General features: G+C 39.5%; 1 protein-coding gene across 1 annotated transcript in view; it reads left to right on the forward strand.

Annotated features, from left to right (window-relative positions):
- RMND5A (required for meiotic nuclear division 5 homolog A) overlaps positions 1-13,971 on the forward strand; it is a 55,097-nt gene that overhangs the window by 29,743 nt on the left and 11,383 nt on the right. Inside the window, exons 3-6 of the mRNA XM_023194877.3 lie at positions 2,796-2,930; positions 4,389-4,489; positions 12,024-12,190; positions 13,166-13,331. Of these exons, the coding sequence (XP_023050645.1) occupies positions 2,796-2,930; positions 4,389-4,489; positions 12,024-12,190; positions 13,166-13,331 (569 nt within the window). The remainder of the gene's footprint in view (positions 1-2,795; positions 2,931-4,388; positions 4,490-12,023; positions 12,191-13,165; positions 13,332-13,971) is intronic.

The following is a 13,971-nucleotide window of genomic DNA, read 5'->3' on the forward strand; positions in this document are numbered from 1 at the left end:
TTTTTTTTTTTTTTTTTTTTTTTTGAGATGAAGTCTTGCTCTGTCTCTCAGGCTGGAGTACAATGGCGTGATATCGGCTCACTGCAACCTCCATCTCCCTGGGTTCAAGCGATTCTCCTTCCTCACCCTCCCAAGCAGATGGGATCACAGGCACCCGCCACCACGCCCAGCTAATTTTGTATTTTTAGTAGAGACAAGGTTTCACCATGTTGACTCCTGACCTCAGGTGATCCTCCCACCTTGGCCTCCCAAAGTGCTGGGATTACAGGAGTGAGCCACCATGCCCGCCCAATTATTTCTATTCTTTAGGTTAAGTACTTGGCTAAGAAAAATGTCTGTGAAAAGAAAATGAATAAAAATTAAGACTGACAGTACTCTTGGTTTTTTGTGTTTGTTTTGTCTTGAGTGATTCCAAACCTTAATGTATGTATTCAGTTTTAGGCTACTGTTTTCATGTCTAGAAATAGGGTAGATAGCCCTTTATAGGGAGAAAAGTGTGCTTAATTTTGGAGAAGAGCACTCCTGCATTGTGATTGTAAATAGTGGGTTGTTTGCAGTTGCTGTTACTAGTTAGTTACTGCCTGTTCTTATATGTCGTATAAAATAATTCCATATTGGTTGGACTGTATATTTAAGCATGGTTGACTAGGATTGCAATTTTCGTTAAATCTAAATGGCCTTGTCTAGTTTTTTGTTTTTGTTTTTGTTTTTTGTGAGACGGAGTCTCGCTCTGTCGCCCAGGCTGGAGTGCAGTGGCACGATTTCCGCTCACTGCAAGCTCCTCCGCCTCCAGGGTTCACGCCATTCTCCTGCCTCACCCTCCCAAGAAGCTGGGACTACAGGTGCCCACCAGCACGCCCGGCTAATTTTTTTGTATTTTTAGTAGAGACGGAGTTTCACTGTGTTTGCCAGGATGATCTCGATCCTCTGACCTCATGATCCGCCCGCCTCGGCCTCCCAAAGTGCTGGGATTACAGGCGTGAGCCACTGCGCCCAGCTAAGTTTATACGTTTTTAAAAAGAAATGCAAAACATTTATTAGGGAGCAATGCCTATGAAAGATAAAGGGTGCTGAATCAGGCAGGGAGAGCTTTCACACTGTGATGTACGTTTGCTCTTCTTTCACTCTTGATGTTTCATGTTCCTTCTGTTGTCATTTTTTCTGTCTGAAGACTTTAGCAATGCTTTTAGAGCAAGTCTGATGGCAGTAAATTCAGTTTCACTCCGTCTGAGAATGTCTTTATTTCATCTTCATTCCTGAAGGATATTTTCACTGGAAGTAGAATTCTAGGATGACAGTTCTTTTCTTTCAGTACTTGACAATCATGCCACTTCTTTCTGGCCTCCATAGTTTCTGTTGGGAAATCTTGTAGTCATTTGAATCATGGTTCCCCTGTAAGTAACATGCCACTTTTCTCTGGCTGCCTGCAAGATTTTTTCCTTTATCTTTAGTTTTTACAGTTTGAATGTGAGATGTTTGGGTCAGATTTCTTTGAATTTGTCCATGTTGGAGTTCACTGAGCTTCTAGAATCTGTATTTATGTCTTTTGCTAAACTTGGGAAATACTCTTTAACTATTTTTTCTATACCGTCCTGTTTCTCTTCTCCTTGTATTCTGATGACACACATGTTAGATCTTTTATAATTTTCCCACAGGTCCCTGAGGCTCTGTTTTTGTTTTGTTTTGTTTTGTTTTCTGGTGTTCAGATTGGACGATTTCTGTTGATCTTCACTGACTTTTTGCACTGCCACTTTGCTTCTGCTGTTGAGTCCCTCCAATGAATTTTTTATTTTGGTTACTGTATCTTCTTTTTCCTTGCTAAGTCGCTCCCTTTATTTCAAGATTGATTGTATTTTTATAATAACTGCTCTGAAGTTTTAGATGGTTCCACCGTCTCTGTCATGTTGGCATTGGTGTCTGTTGATCATCTTTTTCCATGGGAGTTGAGGTTTTCTTGGTTCTTGGTATGCCAAGTAATTTCGTAGTATCTTGAGCATTTTGAATATGTGTTATAGTACTCTGGGTCTTATTTCAGTTCTGTGAAGAATATTGGTATTTTGGTTTAACAGGCAATCAACCTTGTTGGATTCAGGCCACAAGTTCTAGCCAGTCTTTTCTGGGTTGTGGTTTCAATGTTAGTTTTGTTTCTAAAGCCATTACAGTTATTTAGATTTGTCCTGTGTGTGTACCACCTGGTAGCCAATATGATACCTAGGAATTAGTTCTATTCCCTAGTTCAGTTTTCAAAATCTGTAGTATGCTGTTTCTAGTCGGGACCATGCATATATATCTCAAAGGCAAACCCAGAGGTGTATATAAACCACTGTCTTAACTACTTGGCCATCCCCCTGCAACCACTTTCAACCTCAATACTGCAGTTGTTGGGATGTGCCATGGATTATTATGTTGATAGGCATGTGTGTTTTTTCTCCTTTTTTCCCCTCCCATTATAGACAGTGCTGCAGTGAGCATGCTTTTACAGGTCATCGTTGCATTCCTCTAAAAATATTGCTGTATATAATGCCTAGAAATCAGTTCATTCGCTTGATTCTATTTTATTCATGGACGCCATTATTAAATCTACTTTTTAAAAAATTCTCTAAAAATATACCTATTTAGTCTTCTAGCATGACAAGTTTTAGAAAGGAGCAGTGGAAAAATTCCTTCCTGTGATAAGCTATAAATTGCAGTTGGGTACTTACTGGGGTATCTCAGACTGAAACAAAGACCATTTTTTTCCTGTTAAGTGGGGTGAAAATAATCTATTTATGATTCTCTTTCTCTTTTTTTCCCAGAATTTTGATTCTGACATTAGCAGTGTGGGAATAGATGGCTGCTGGCAGGCAGACAGCCAAAGGCTTCTCAATGAGGTGATGGTGGAGCACTTCTTTCGACAAGGAATGCTGGATGTAGCCGAGGAGCTCTGTCAGGTAACAGTGTGCCCACTGGGAGGATTTGAGAAAGAAGCAAGGGAACTCCTTGGAGTTTACAGTATTTGCGGGGTGGGGTTTTGAATCTTCCTCTAGCTGTAGATAGATTTTTTTAATATTTAAATTATCAGAGATGACCTTATTTTACTAGGAGTGTTTTTGGGAATTTTTTAAGTGGCAAAAATTATAGTTCTAGAACTTGTTATCCAAATCATTTTTTTCTTGTTCCTGTCCCAGAATGTGAGTCTCAGTTCATGAATCAAAGGGCTCAGAAGTGATACTCTTTTTTCCTTTCCCTTTTTGATAGAGAAGGTTAGTATAGCAGACAAGAGGAAAGGGACAAAAACATTGATGTTTGTTCTTCTGTTCTAGCCTAGCTTAAACAATTTTATCAAATGAATTTCCAACTAAAATTTTTTTACTTCACATTAGCAGCCTTTGTCTTTTATTTCTATCACACATGAGTTAGGACTCTGGAACAGTTTGCCAATGCCATGTAGTCATAATAGTAGCAGCTGCCATATATTGAGTGCTTACCTTAAGCCAAGCCCTGCCTTTATTCCTTGCTGCAATCCCATGAAGTACAAATTATTGTTTCCATTCTACAGATGAAAAATCTAAGGTCTGGATAAATAAGTTGCCTGAGGCCTTAACAGGTTCTTTGTGAAAGAACTGGGATTCAGTCCCTGATTCATATGTCTTCACACTACGTTCTAAGCCACCATGTGCTGTTGCATTTTTGTGTAGAAGCATGAAGGACTAAAAGAATTAAATAGTTTAAAAGCAGTCTGTAAACCAAACCTCTAAGCTAAGCCTTTTTTGTTTTAAACAATTCAGATAAATGATAACTCGGGTTTTCTCTGTACCTTACAGGGATTTTGTATGTGTGTGTCCATGTAATTTCCTGCAGTAAACTGTCACTGAGGATTGTTTGCTTTTAAGTAACAAAAGACCCACAATCACAGTGGCTTAAGCAGAAGTGAAATGTTTTTCTTCACAGAAATAGGTAGTAAGACGTCCACAGCATGTTTGGTAGCTCTGCTTCGTGAAACTCTTAGGGACTTAGCACCTTGTGACTCGGTTATCCCCAGGGTGTCTCCTGTCTTCAGGGTCTAAAGATAGCAACCAAAGCTCCAGCCATACCTTTGTATCCCAGGAAGGGGCAGAGTGCATATTTATATTTCATTGGTCAGAACTTAACGTCTTAAAAAGCCATACCCAGCTTTATTCCATTTGCTTATGTACCCTGCTGAAATTTGGGAATTCTACTGTGGAAAAGAGGGGAAGAATGGTACTAGAGGACAGTCATCAGTCTCTACTATAGGGAATTATCTTTAATGGCTTGCCCCATATTTTACAATCTAGAATATACTTAATCACTAGCTCCTTACCCTGATTAATGCTAACAAAAGTCCTTTCTGTTTTTTTGTGTGTTTTGTTTTGTTTTTTTTTTTTCAGGAATCTGGTCTTTCTGTAGATCCAAGTCAGAAAGAACCATTTGTGGAGTTAAATAGAATATTAGAGGCATTAAAGGTCAGAGTTCTGAGACCTGCTCTGGAGTGAGTATTGAATTTGCTTTCTTTTGAGTACTTTCAGAACTCTTTGTAAGAAAACTCAATCAGAAAACACATTAGAGATTTTTAGATATATTTATCTTACCTGTGGTAGACTTCAGAGAAATCAAAGGAGAATTATTTATTTTGGCTAAGTGAAATATGGGGGGTGTGCAATATGAGAAAATGATTAGAGCTTATTTCACTTATCAGTTGGTCTGAATTCCCATGAGAGAAAAGGGTTTTCTGTTTCCAGGCTACACCACCACTTTGTGTGGGCTGGCATTACAACAAGCTCTATTGTTCAGCCAGTGCAAGTTTGATATTTAAGCTTCCATAATATGCTGGGTTTTGCTGGGTTTTATGCTAGCATTCTAAGAAATTATTGGTTATTGGAACTAAGTGGTGTGGATGAAGAGAACAAATATTTTTGTAAAGGTACTACATTCATAATTACTGTGGATTTTGGTAATTGACCATGAACCTCTCATTGATAAGAATTATCTGAAATTACTGAGTAAGCTATAATAAATATTATTCTAGAGTAGAGTCAGCAAACTTTTCCATAAAGGGCCAAGTAAGAAATATGTGGCTTTTCTGTCCACATAAGGTCTTCGTCGCATGTTCTTCATTTTATTTTACAACCCTTTAAAAATTTAAAAACCCATTTTTGGCCATCTGCTATACAAAACAGACAGCAAGCTGAATTTGGCCTGTGCCATAATTTGTTGACTCCAGCCCTAAAATTTTTTTGTGCGAGGATTACCAAGTTATTTGTAATAAATAGTTCATAAACTAAAGGGAAGAAACTGGATTATAGAAGCAGTGATTTGTTGTGAGGTTATAGCTTTAGAATCCTCGTATTTTAAAACCAGAAAAATTAACCATTAGTGTTACGGAAGTTGACTTTTATAAAATGTGCACTTTTTCCCTTAAAATTTAGCTCCACTAACCCATTTAATTCTTCATAGCTTAGTTTTTTCTTTCTGATCATTTCTCAGTTCTTTTTCCTTTTTGAGACAGGGTCTCACTGTCACCCAGACTGGAGTGCAGTGGCGTAACCACAGCTCACTACTGCCCCAACCCCCCAGGCTCAGGTGATCCTCCCACCTTAGCCTCCTGAGTAATTTGGACTACAGGACTGTGCTGTTAAAAAATTTTTTTTGTAGAGACAGGATCTCACTATGTTACCCAGGCTGGTTTCGAACTCCTGGGCTCAAGCGATTCTCCCACCTCAGCTTCCCAAAGTGCTAGAATTACAGACTTGAGCCACTGTACTCGGCCATTTCTCAGTTCTGAGAAAATTTTGTATAGTTCTAAAACCAGCCCAGATGACTAGATAGAAATTCCTGTATAAATTTATGTAAAATTCCTGTATAAATTATAATAGATCTCACTTAAGAACTGTACTGCAGTGTAAGATGCATATTACCTTTGTAGAATTTGTTTAAGCAAATTTCAGATTGTGACACATCTGGGAGATAAATTCAACCAAATACCTGTAACACCTCTTAAACAAAATATGGCAACAACTACTTTTTTTTCTTTCCAAAGAGACAGTCTTGCTCTGTGGCCCAGACTGGAGTGCAGTGGGATGATCATAGCTCACTGTACCCTCTCAAACTCCTGGGCTTAAGTAATCCTCCTGCCCCGGCCTCGTGAGTAGCTAAGACTACAGGTGCGCACCACCACACCTGGCTAATTTTTAAATATTTTATAGAGACAGGGTTTCTCTATGTCTCTCAGGCTGGTCTCAAACTGCTGACCTCAAGTGATCCTCCTGAAGCGTCAGCTGCCCAAAGTACTGGGATTATAGGCATGGGCCAATGTGCCTGAGAAAGCCGACATACATGTAAACATGTAATGGGTTTGCCAGTTGTTTTATAGTGATTAGCAAAATAATACTTGGGTTGTCATTCAAGGTAATATTCACTTATCTATGCGTTTCTTAGTTTGTTTTCATTAAACTTTGTTCATATGTGCTAGTCATGTACATACTATGACTATATCTATAGTCAGTGGCACATAGTATTTGCTACCTCAGCCTTCAGAGTACTCCAGACTTTTCCTAAGACCCTTTTTAATTTTGTGCCTATATAAGATATGTTTCTTATTGATAAGCATGTTATGTATATTGATTATTTCTGTAAACTTTGTCTATTATTTATAGCCTTAAGACAGTTCCTCAGGCAAATAGAGGACTTGTTCCATAAGGAAAAATTTTTTCATTTCATGTTTCTGGGAATAGTGTTTAATATCAGCATGAGGGAGTGTAGTGGTAATTATAGTTAACTCTTCTTGAGTGGTTATTATATGCCTAGCATTGTTCTAAGCATTTTACATGTTTTAACTTATTCAACCCTCATATTAACCTATGAGGTAAGTCATCTTACAGAGAAGCAATTAAGGCCTAGAAGATCCTCTGTGAAAAAAAAGTCAAAATATTATATGAGAAATGCTTCACGTAATAGTCCCCCAATATTCTCATTTGAGATTCACTTTAACTTATTAAATGTATCATCAAGCCAGGTGCAGTAGCTCACACCTATAAGCCCAGCACTTTGGGAAGCTGAGGTGGGCAGATTGCTTGAGCCCAGGAGTTTGAAACCAGCCTGGGCAACATTGCAAAACCCTATCTCTACAAAAAAAATACAAAAATCAGCTGGGCATGGTGGTGCACGTCTGTAGTCTAAGCTACTCGGGAGGCTGAGGTGGGAGGATCACTTCAGCTCAGGAAGCAGAGTCTGCAGTGAACCGAGACCATACCACCACTCCGGAGTGGGATCTTCTCTCAGAAAATATATAAATAGAAGTGAAAATGTACCATCAGTAATCCTACAGTAAAGAAACTCATTTAACTTGGTATAACCCAGTGTTTTCTCTGCATATTTGACCAAACAATCTTGTTTTCCCTCCAGATAACATATTTGAAACCCATAAAATTGGAGTTATACAAAACATAAGATTTAATAGAAATTGTCATTACAACAACTCAGATTTTTCCAATTTTTGCCTATTACTTGTGGATGCATAGCAGATACTGACTAAGCATCTTTCATGAGCTAAGTACAGATAATTCCCTTTATTCAACTTATAGCAAAAATTGAATGATATGGGATACCAATTTGGGGAATTCTAGTTAAGGTACAAGTGGGAAGATATCTGCCAGTTATGCAGCCTCCCATTTGTTCCTGCTGGGAAGGATATCATGGAGCTCACAAGGGAAAAGAGGAAGGAGAGGATGCAGCAATTCCTCCAGGCTACCTAGGCGGTGAAAAGGCAGAAGTCAGCCAAAAAAATTGAAGTGGCTCAATTTACAAAAAATGAGTAATTGGAAGACAGACTCGGCAACAAGAAAAATCTTAGAAGTGAAATTGAATGTGATTAGAAAGATTTGAAAAGGACAACAGCAAGACGAAGCTAGGGCAAGACCTAAGCCTACAGGAAGCTAATGGTACAAAGCATATTGGAAAAGTCCTGTCACTATAAAGACCAGGGTAAAGTCACTTCACCATCTTTTTACTTATATTGCGCTAGAATAGCAAGATGCTTGTGGTTTAGATGGAACATTTACTTCTACTTTGGATTGAGAGAGAAAAGGGGTGTGTGTGTGTGTGTGTGTGTGTGTGTGTCTGTGTCTGTGTGTGTCCATGTGTGTCCCAGTTTGGCTACTATTCGCGCCAAATTGATAATAGTTGCCTTATTGAAAGAAGATGGTAATTACAAGGATATTGAAGAACTTCACTACCAGTAAAAGATGCTTTTTTTTTTTTTGTCATGTTCAGAAATTGTGAATTGACTATGTTAAGCTTTCTGAGGAAGATGTTATTGTGAGTAAGAATGCTGCTGTGAAATTTGTACTCAGATTTCAATGGTTCGTTAAGGCAGATGTTAATGATGATCATCACGGAAGGCAACTCTTGATACCAGAGCTTAGCAAAAGGCATAGAATAGTGAAGAATAGTGAACAGAGTTAAAAATAGATTCACTTTCTTATTAGGAGGCAGCTGTGGAAAGTGACTTTGAATAAAACCTATGCTTATTTGGCCACTTAACTGTGGCCAGGGAATTGAGGTCAACAAAATACAAATGTGGGTTTCTGGGTACAGTCCTGGAGGTATAAGAGAGAGGTCCTATCATGTCAGGTGAGGATTTCACCTTAATTGCTTACGTGTGCTTAAATGTTTGGGAGAGTTAAAAATGGGGTGTCTCATCCTTAGTTTAGAAAATGACATTTTGCCAGGGAGGGAGAAGCTTGGAAGTCCCTTGCCCTGTATAATTTAGTTTTAATATAATATTAAGAGGTTAAATGAGGACAGTACATTGTTTCAAAACGAATAGGATGAAAAGAAATATGACTTTTAAGAAATGTGAAATCTTGTGTTGTATGTATGAGTTTGGGTTTTGTGTTGTCTTCTCCCTCCCAGTTCCTTTTTGTAAAGGTATCTACTTACTTTTCTAAATATTTCTTGGCAAGGAAAGGGGAGGAATTAAGCAATGCTAGTTTTTTTCTTATTTCATAACCTTGTTTATAGCAAAATTTGAAACTGTGCAAACATAAATTTAAGTAGTACATTAAAAATTATATTTGTCTAAATAAATGCCTCTCCAGGTTAAGTGGAGTACAGGTATTTCTAGCTTATAAAGCTAAAATTGATAATTCATAACTTTCAGGAAAAGTAATTTATAATTACTCTATAGGCCTGTTCGTTAAAAGGAAGTTAAGACATTTTACTTTTACATTAGCTTAAAAAGTTATTACCTTTTAAAGTATAAAATTAATATATGTTCATTACAGAAAACCTGGAAAATATAGGACAGCATAGACTGTTATCAGTGCTGTTCAGCTGGAATTGATTGGTGTGTCTTCCTGGTTGTTGCAGACCCCTGGTGCTGATCTAAGAGTTGGTGCCTTGTTCCGATTAGTCACAGCCCATGGTGTAGCAGTTGATAAATAATACTTGAAATCCCAGAGTCATTACTGTTAAACATTCTGCTGTCTAAAAGTTACTTTTAAAAATATATCACACTTTTGGCCGGATGTGGTGGCTCATGCATGTAATCCCAGCACTTTGGGAGGCCGAGGTGGGTGGATCACCTGAGGCCAGGAGTTTGAGACCAGCCTAGCCAACATGGTGAGACCCTGTCTCTACTAAAAATGCAAAAATTAGCTGGGTGCAGTGGTGCATGCTTGTAGTCCCACCTATTCGGGAGGCTGAGGCAGGAGAATGGCTTGAACCTGGGAGGCAAAGGTTGCAGTGAGCTGAGATCGTGCCGCTGCACTCCAGCCTGGGCAACAGAGTGAAACTCTGTCTCAAAAAAAAAAAAAAATGTGTGTATGTCTATATCTCATCACATTTGTGTATATCACACTTTCAAGCTGTTCACAGTGGCTCACACCTGTAATCCCAGCACTTTGGTAGGACGAGGCGGGAGGATTGCTTGAGCCCAGGAGTTCGAGACCAGCCTGGGCAACATGGTGAAACCTTGTCTCTACAAAAAATTAGCTGGGTACAGTGGTGTGCGCCTGTGGTGCCAGCTACTTGGGAGGCTGAGGTGAGAGAATCGCTTGAGCCTGAGAGGCAGAGATTGCAGTATTGAGCTGAGACCGCACCAGTGTCTATGAACTTTCCCTTTTTACTATTGACTTTTTTAAAATTAAAACTTGTAGTTACTCTATTAAATAGCTCCAGTCTTTTGACTTTACAAGCCCTTACACATACACCCCATATCAGAAACAGAAAAAAGAAAAATCTTACTGCCTTTCCTTATTTGCTAATAGGAAAACATACTTATGCTTTTATGAGTGAAGGGGTGTATAAACTTTTGGAAAGTGATTTAATTTAAATGCACTACTTGGAACTGGAAATCCATAAGGGTGCCTGGCAGGCTTAGAGACTGGCAGCCTAGAGACTGCAAAAAGCACAGTGCTGTTGGTACTGTTGATTGATGTAGGGCATTCACAAAAGACCACTGCCAGAAGTACTTTGCTGGTTGGCCAGGCTCACACCTGTAACTGCAGCACTTTGGGAAGCTGAGGCAGTAGGATCACTTGAGCCCAGGAGTTCAAACGCAGCCTGGGCAACATAATGTTTACAAAAACATGTTTTTAAAAAATTAGCCAGGAATGGCAGCATGCACCTGTGGTCCTAGCTACTTCAGAGACTGAGGTAGGAGGATCACTTGAACCCGAGAGGCTGAGGCTGTAGTGAGCCGGGATTACGCTACTGCACTGCAGCCTGGGTGACAGAGTGAGACCCTGTCTCAAAAAAAAAAGTACCTTATTGTCAGCAGGTTTACCTCACTTGGTGTTACCACTTGACTGCATCATTTTAGTGCCAGGCAAGGAACCAAGGCTTACAAATTTAGGTAAGTATTTCCAAGATCCAGATGATTAATATTTTAAAAAGTCACTGACTTTGAAGTCAGAGAAGCGTCATGATTTGACTGTAAGATGTGAATACATCAGCAAGTTAATTCGAATGTTTATATGCATGTGCAGCCCTTTCTGGGAAGGTTAGGACCCAGTAAAAGTGCAGCTCTGTGAAGTCCAATCCCAATCAGCAAATTCATTATAAATAACTTGAAAGGTTTTACTCTTGTAGTTGGTAGAGTTACTCAGATTTTATATTCTTACACAGTTCAGATTCCAGTGGTCTTTGGTGAATTGGGTTAAGTGGGGAGTATTTGTCTTAACTGATGGTCAAATTAAATAATATAATGCTAACAGCTTCTATATGTTAATATATTTAGAGAAATAAAGTAATGTTTCCTTATTCCCTTATCGCAAAATTTGATTTTAACAGCTAACTATGTACTTTCCTGCCTTTGCCCTCACCTGACCTGACCTGACCTGGTAGTACCAGTTCAAGATTGATTATTCCAACTGTTTGTTCTGTAGAAGCCTGAGGTGTTGTATTTTTGGCTCAGTTAAAATAGAATCTTGTTTTTTCCCTTACTAGAACTATGTTTGTACAAATCATTTTGCACAGTAAGATTTACTATACGATATTTGTCTAGCTTTATCTTCCTGATCAGACTGAAAGCACCTTGAGGGGAAATAACGGTATTTACTGTTTTTAATCCCAAAGTGAATAGCACAAAATCTTGCAACTATTGAAAGTTTAAAAGTATAGTTGCCTTTCAGGATCTTTGATTCATGCTTGTATATATCAGGCCAGTTTTACAGGAAAGGGGCAGTGGATCTAGGCAATCTAATTGTGAATCTCATGGCTGACACCACGTCAAAGTGTGGTCCTGTGCAAGTTCAGATGCATCATGTGACACATCAGAGTCATTCTAGTGATTGTCATCTACCTTAATGCTTTTTTCTTTCACTGGCTGAAGGGCCTCTGCAGGTGTAGTTATTGGTGGTTACTTTCCTGACAAAAGTCTGGGCCCTAGGGATTGATGTTACCATAGACTTCCACAAGATGGCAGACCAAGCGCCTTTTTTGTTTTACTGGGTTTCAAATAGTTTTTAAGACACATTGCTTATGCTTTTGATTATTCTTAAAGTTTTTTTTGCCTTTTCTTTTAGGTGGGCAGTATCAAACCGGGAAATGCTTATAGCTCAAAACAGCTCCTTGGAATTTAAGCTACACAGACTGTACTTTATTAGCTTGTTAATGGGTGGAACCACAAATCAGCGAGAGGCATTACAGTATGCTAAAAATTTTCAGCCATTTGCCCTAAATCATCAAAAAGGTGAGTCTGGAGTCAGATGTTATTAATGTTTGAAACAGGGCTATAGCCACCACCATAACTTAACGGTTCTTGTTGGTTTGTTTTGTTTTTTGTTTTTGAGACGCAGTCTCGCTCTGTCCCAGAGGCTGGAGTGCAGTGGTGCGATCTCAGCTCACTGCAAGCTCCACCTCCCGGGTTCATGCCATTCTCCTGCCTCAGCCTCCCGAGTAGCTGGGAGTATAGGTGCCCGCCACCATGCCTGGCTAATTTTTTGTATTTTTAGTAGAGATGGGGTTTCACCGTGTCAGCCAGGATGGTCTGGGTCTCCTGACCTCATGATCCACCCGCCTCGGCCTCCCAAAGTGCTGTGATTACAGGCGTGAGTCACCGCGCCCAGCCCAACTTAACGGTTCTTAACTAGAGCTAATACATGTTTGCCAGTAAACAGTTGTGGTTGATAATCACAGGAAAAGCTCTGACTGGCTCTAGAACAAAAACAAAAATATTAAAGCCTCTTAGAAGTCAGAGATGTTGCAGATTTTGGAATTCCATATTAAACTGAGAGGAGATCTGAGAAAGAGCAAGGTGTGCACTTGCTCTCATCCACCCCAACCTGGCTGTGTGCTGCTTGTTTTGCCACAACAAAGTGTCAGAGAGCCAAGGCAGCAAATGTTAACCCCACGTATCTGTGTAGGAATACATTAACTCTGCAATCAGAGATAATGTGATGACATAATTGTTACTCCTGTAGATAATGGTAATTATACTATGCTGTATATAAGAATTTAAATTATAAGTTCAGTATTTTCACTCCTTTCCTTTTCTCTCCATGCTGTTTAATTTAGGATGAAGGAAGAAACCAAGCTTAAGGACCAGAATTTTAAAGACCTGTTAATACATTATTTTAGGCTATATCAGTATGGGTGGGGGTATTCTTGCTTTTCGCAGCTTGTTACTGCAACCAAACTAATGCTTTCTTGCTGGTACTTTTTTTAGACATTCAGGTTTTGATGGGAAGCCTTGTGTACCTGAGACAAGGGATTGAGAACTCACCATATGTTCACCTACTTGATGCAAACCAGTGGGCTGATATCTGTGACATCTTTACACGGGATGCTTGTGCCCTCCTGGGGCTCTCTGTGGAGTCCCCTCTCAGTGTCAGGTATGGAAATTGGCCCTGTCTGTTATTGAAGTATGCACTGCATTAGTCACCTCCCCTTAACTTGTTTGGTTCTTGATGTTTAAAGCCAAAAGAACTTTTGTCTTTCTGAAGAAGAATGCAATTGGTATTTCAAAAGATATCACAATTGGCAGTGACACTGTTTTAGAGAAGCAGTTTTGAAAGTGTGGTGTGTGAACCTCACAGGATCCTGAGAGCCTTTTCCACTGTATTGACATTAGTACAGATGGTCCAGAAACAGTGGTGGACTAAACTGCTAGAGCCTTTACACAAGTCGGGGCGGTGGTACAAATTCCACAGATACTTGCTGGATTCCTCACCACCACACCCTTGCAGTTTAAGAAATGCTAGTTTTACTTAACCACACCTATAATCCCAGCATTTTAGGAGGCCAAGGAGGGCAGATCACGAGGTCAGGAGTTCAAGACCAGCCTGACCAATATAGTGAAACCCCGTCTCTACTAAAAACACAAAAAATTAACCGGACGTGGTGGTGGAAGCCTTTAATCCCAGCTAGTTGGGAGACCGAGGCAGAAGAATTGCTTGAACCCAGGAGGCGGAGGTTGCTGTGAGCCGAGATTGCGCTATTGCATTCCAGCCCGTGCAACAGTGCGAGACTGTG

The sequence above is a fragment of the Piliocolobus tephrosceles genome, chromosome 15 (genome assembly GCF_002776525.5).
Source record: "Piliocolobus tephrosceles isolate RC106 chromosome 15, ASM277652v3, whole genome shotgun sequence".
In the NCBI taxonomy this organism is placed as follows: Eukaryota; Metazoa; Chordata; class Mammalia; order Primates; family Cercopithecidae; genus Piliocolobus; species Piliocolobus tephrosceles.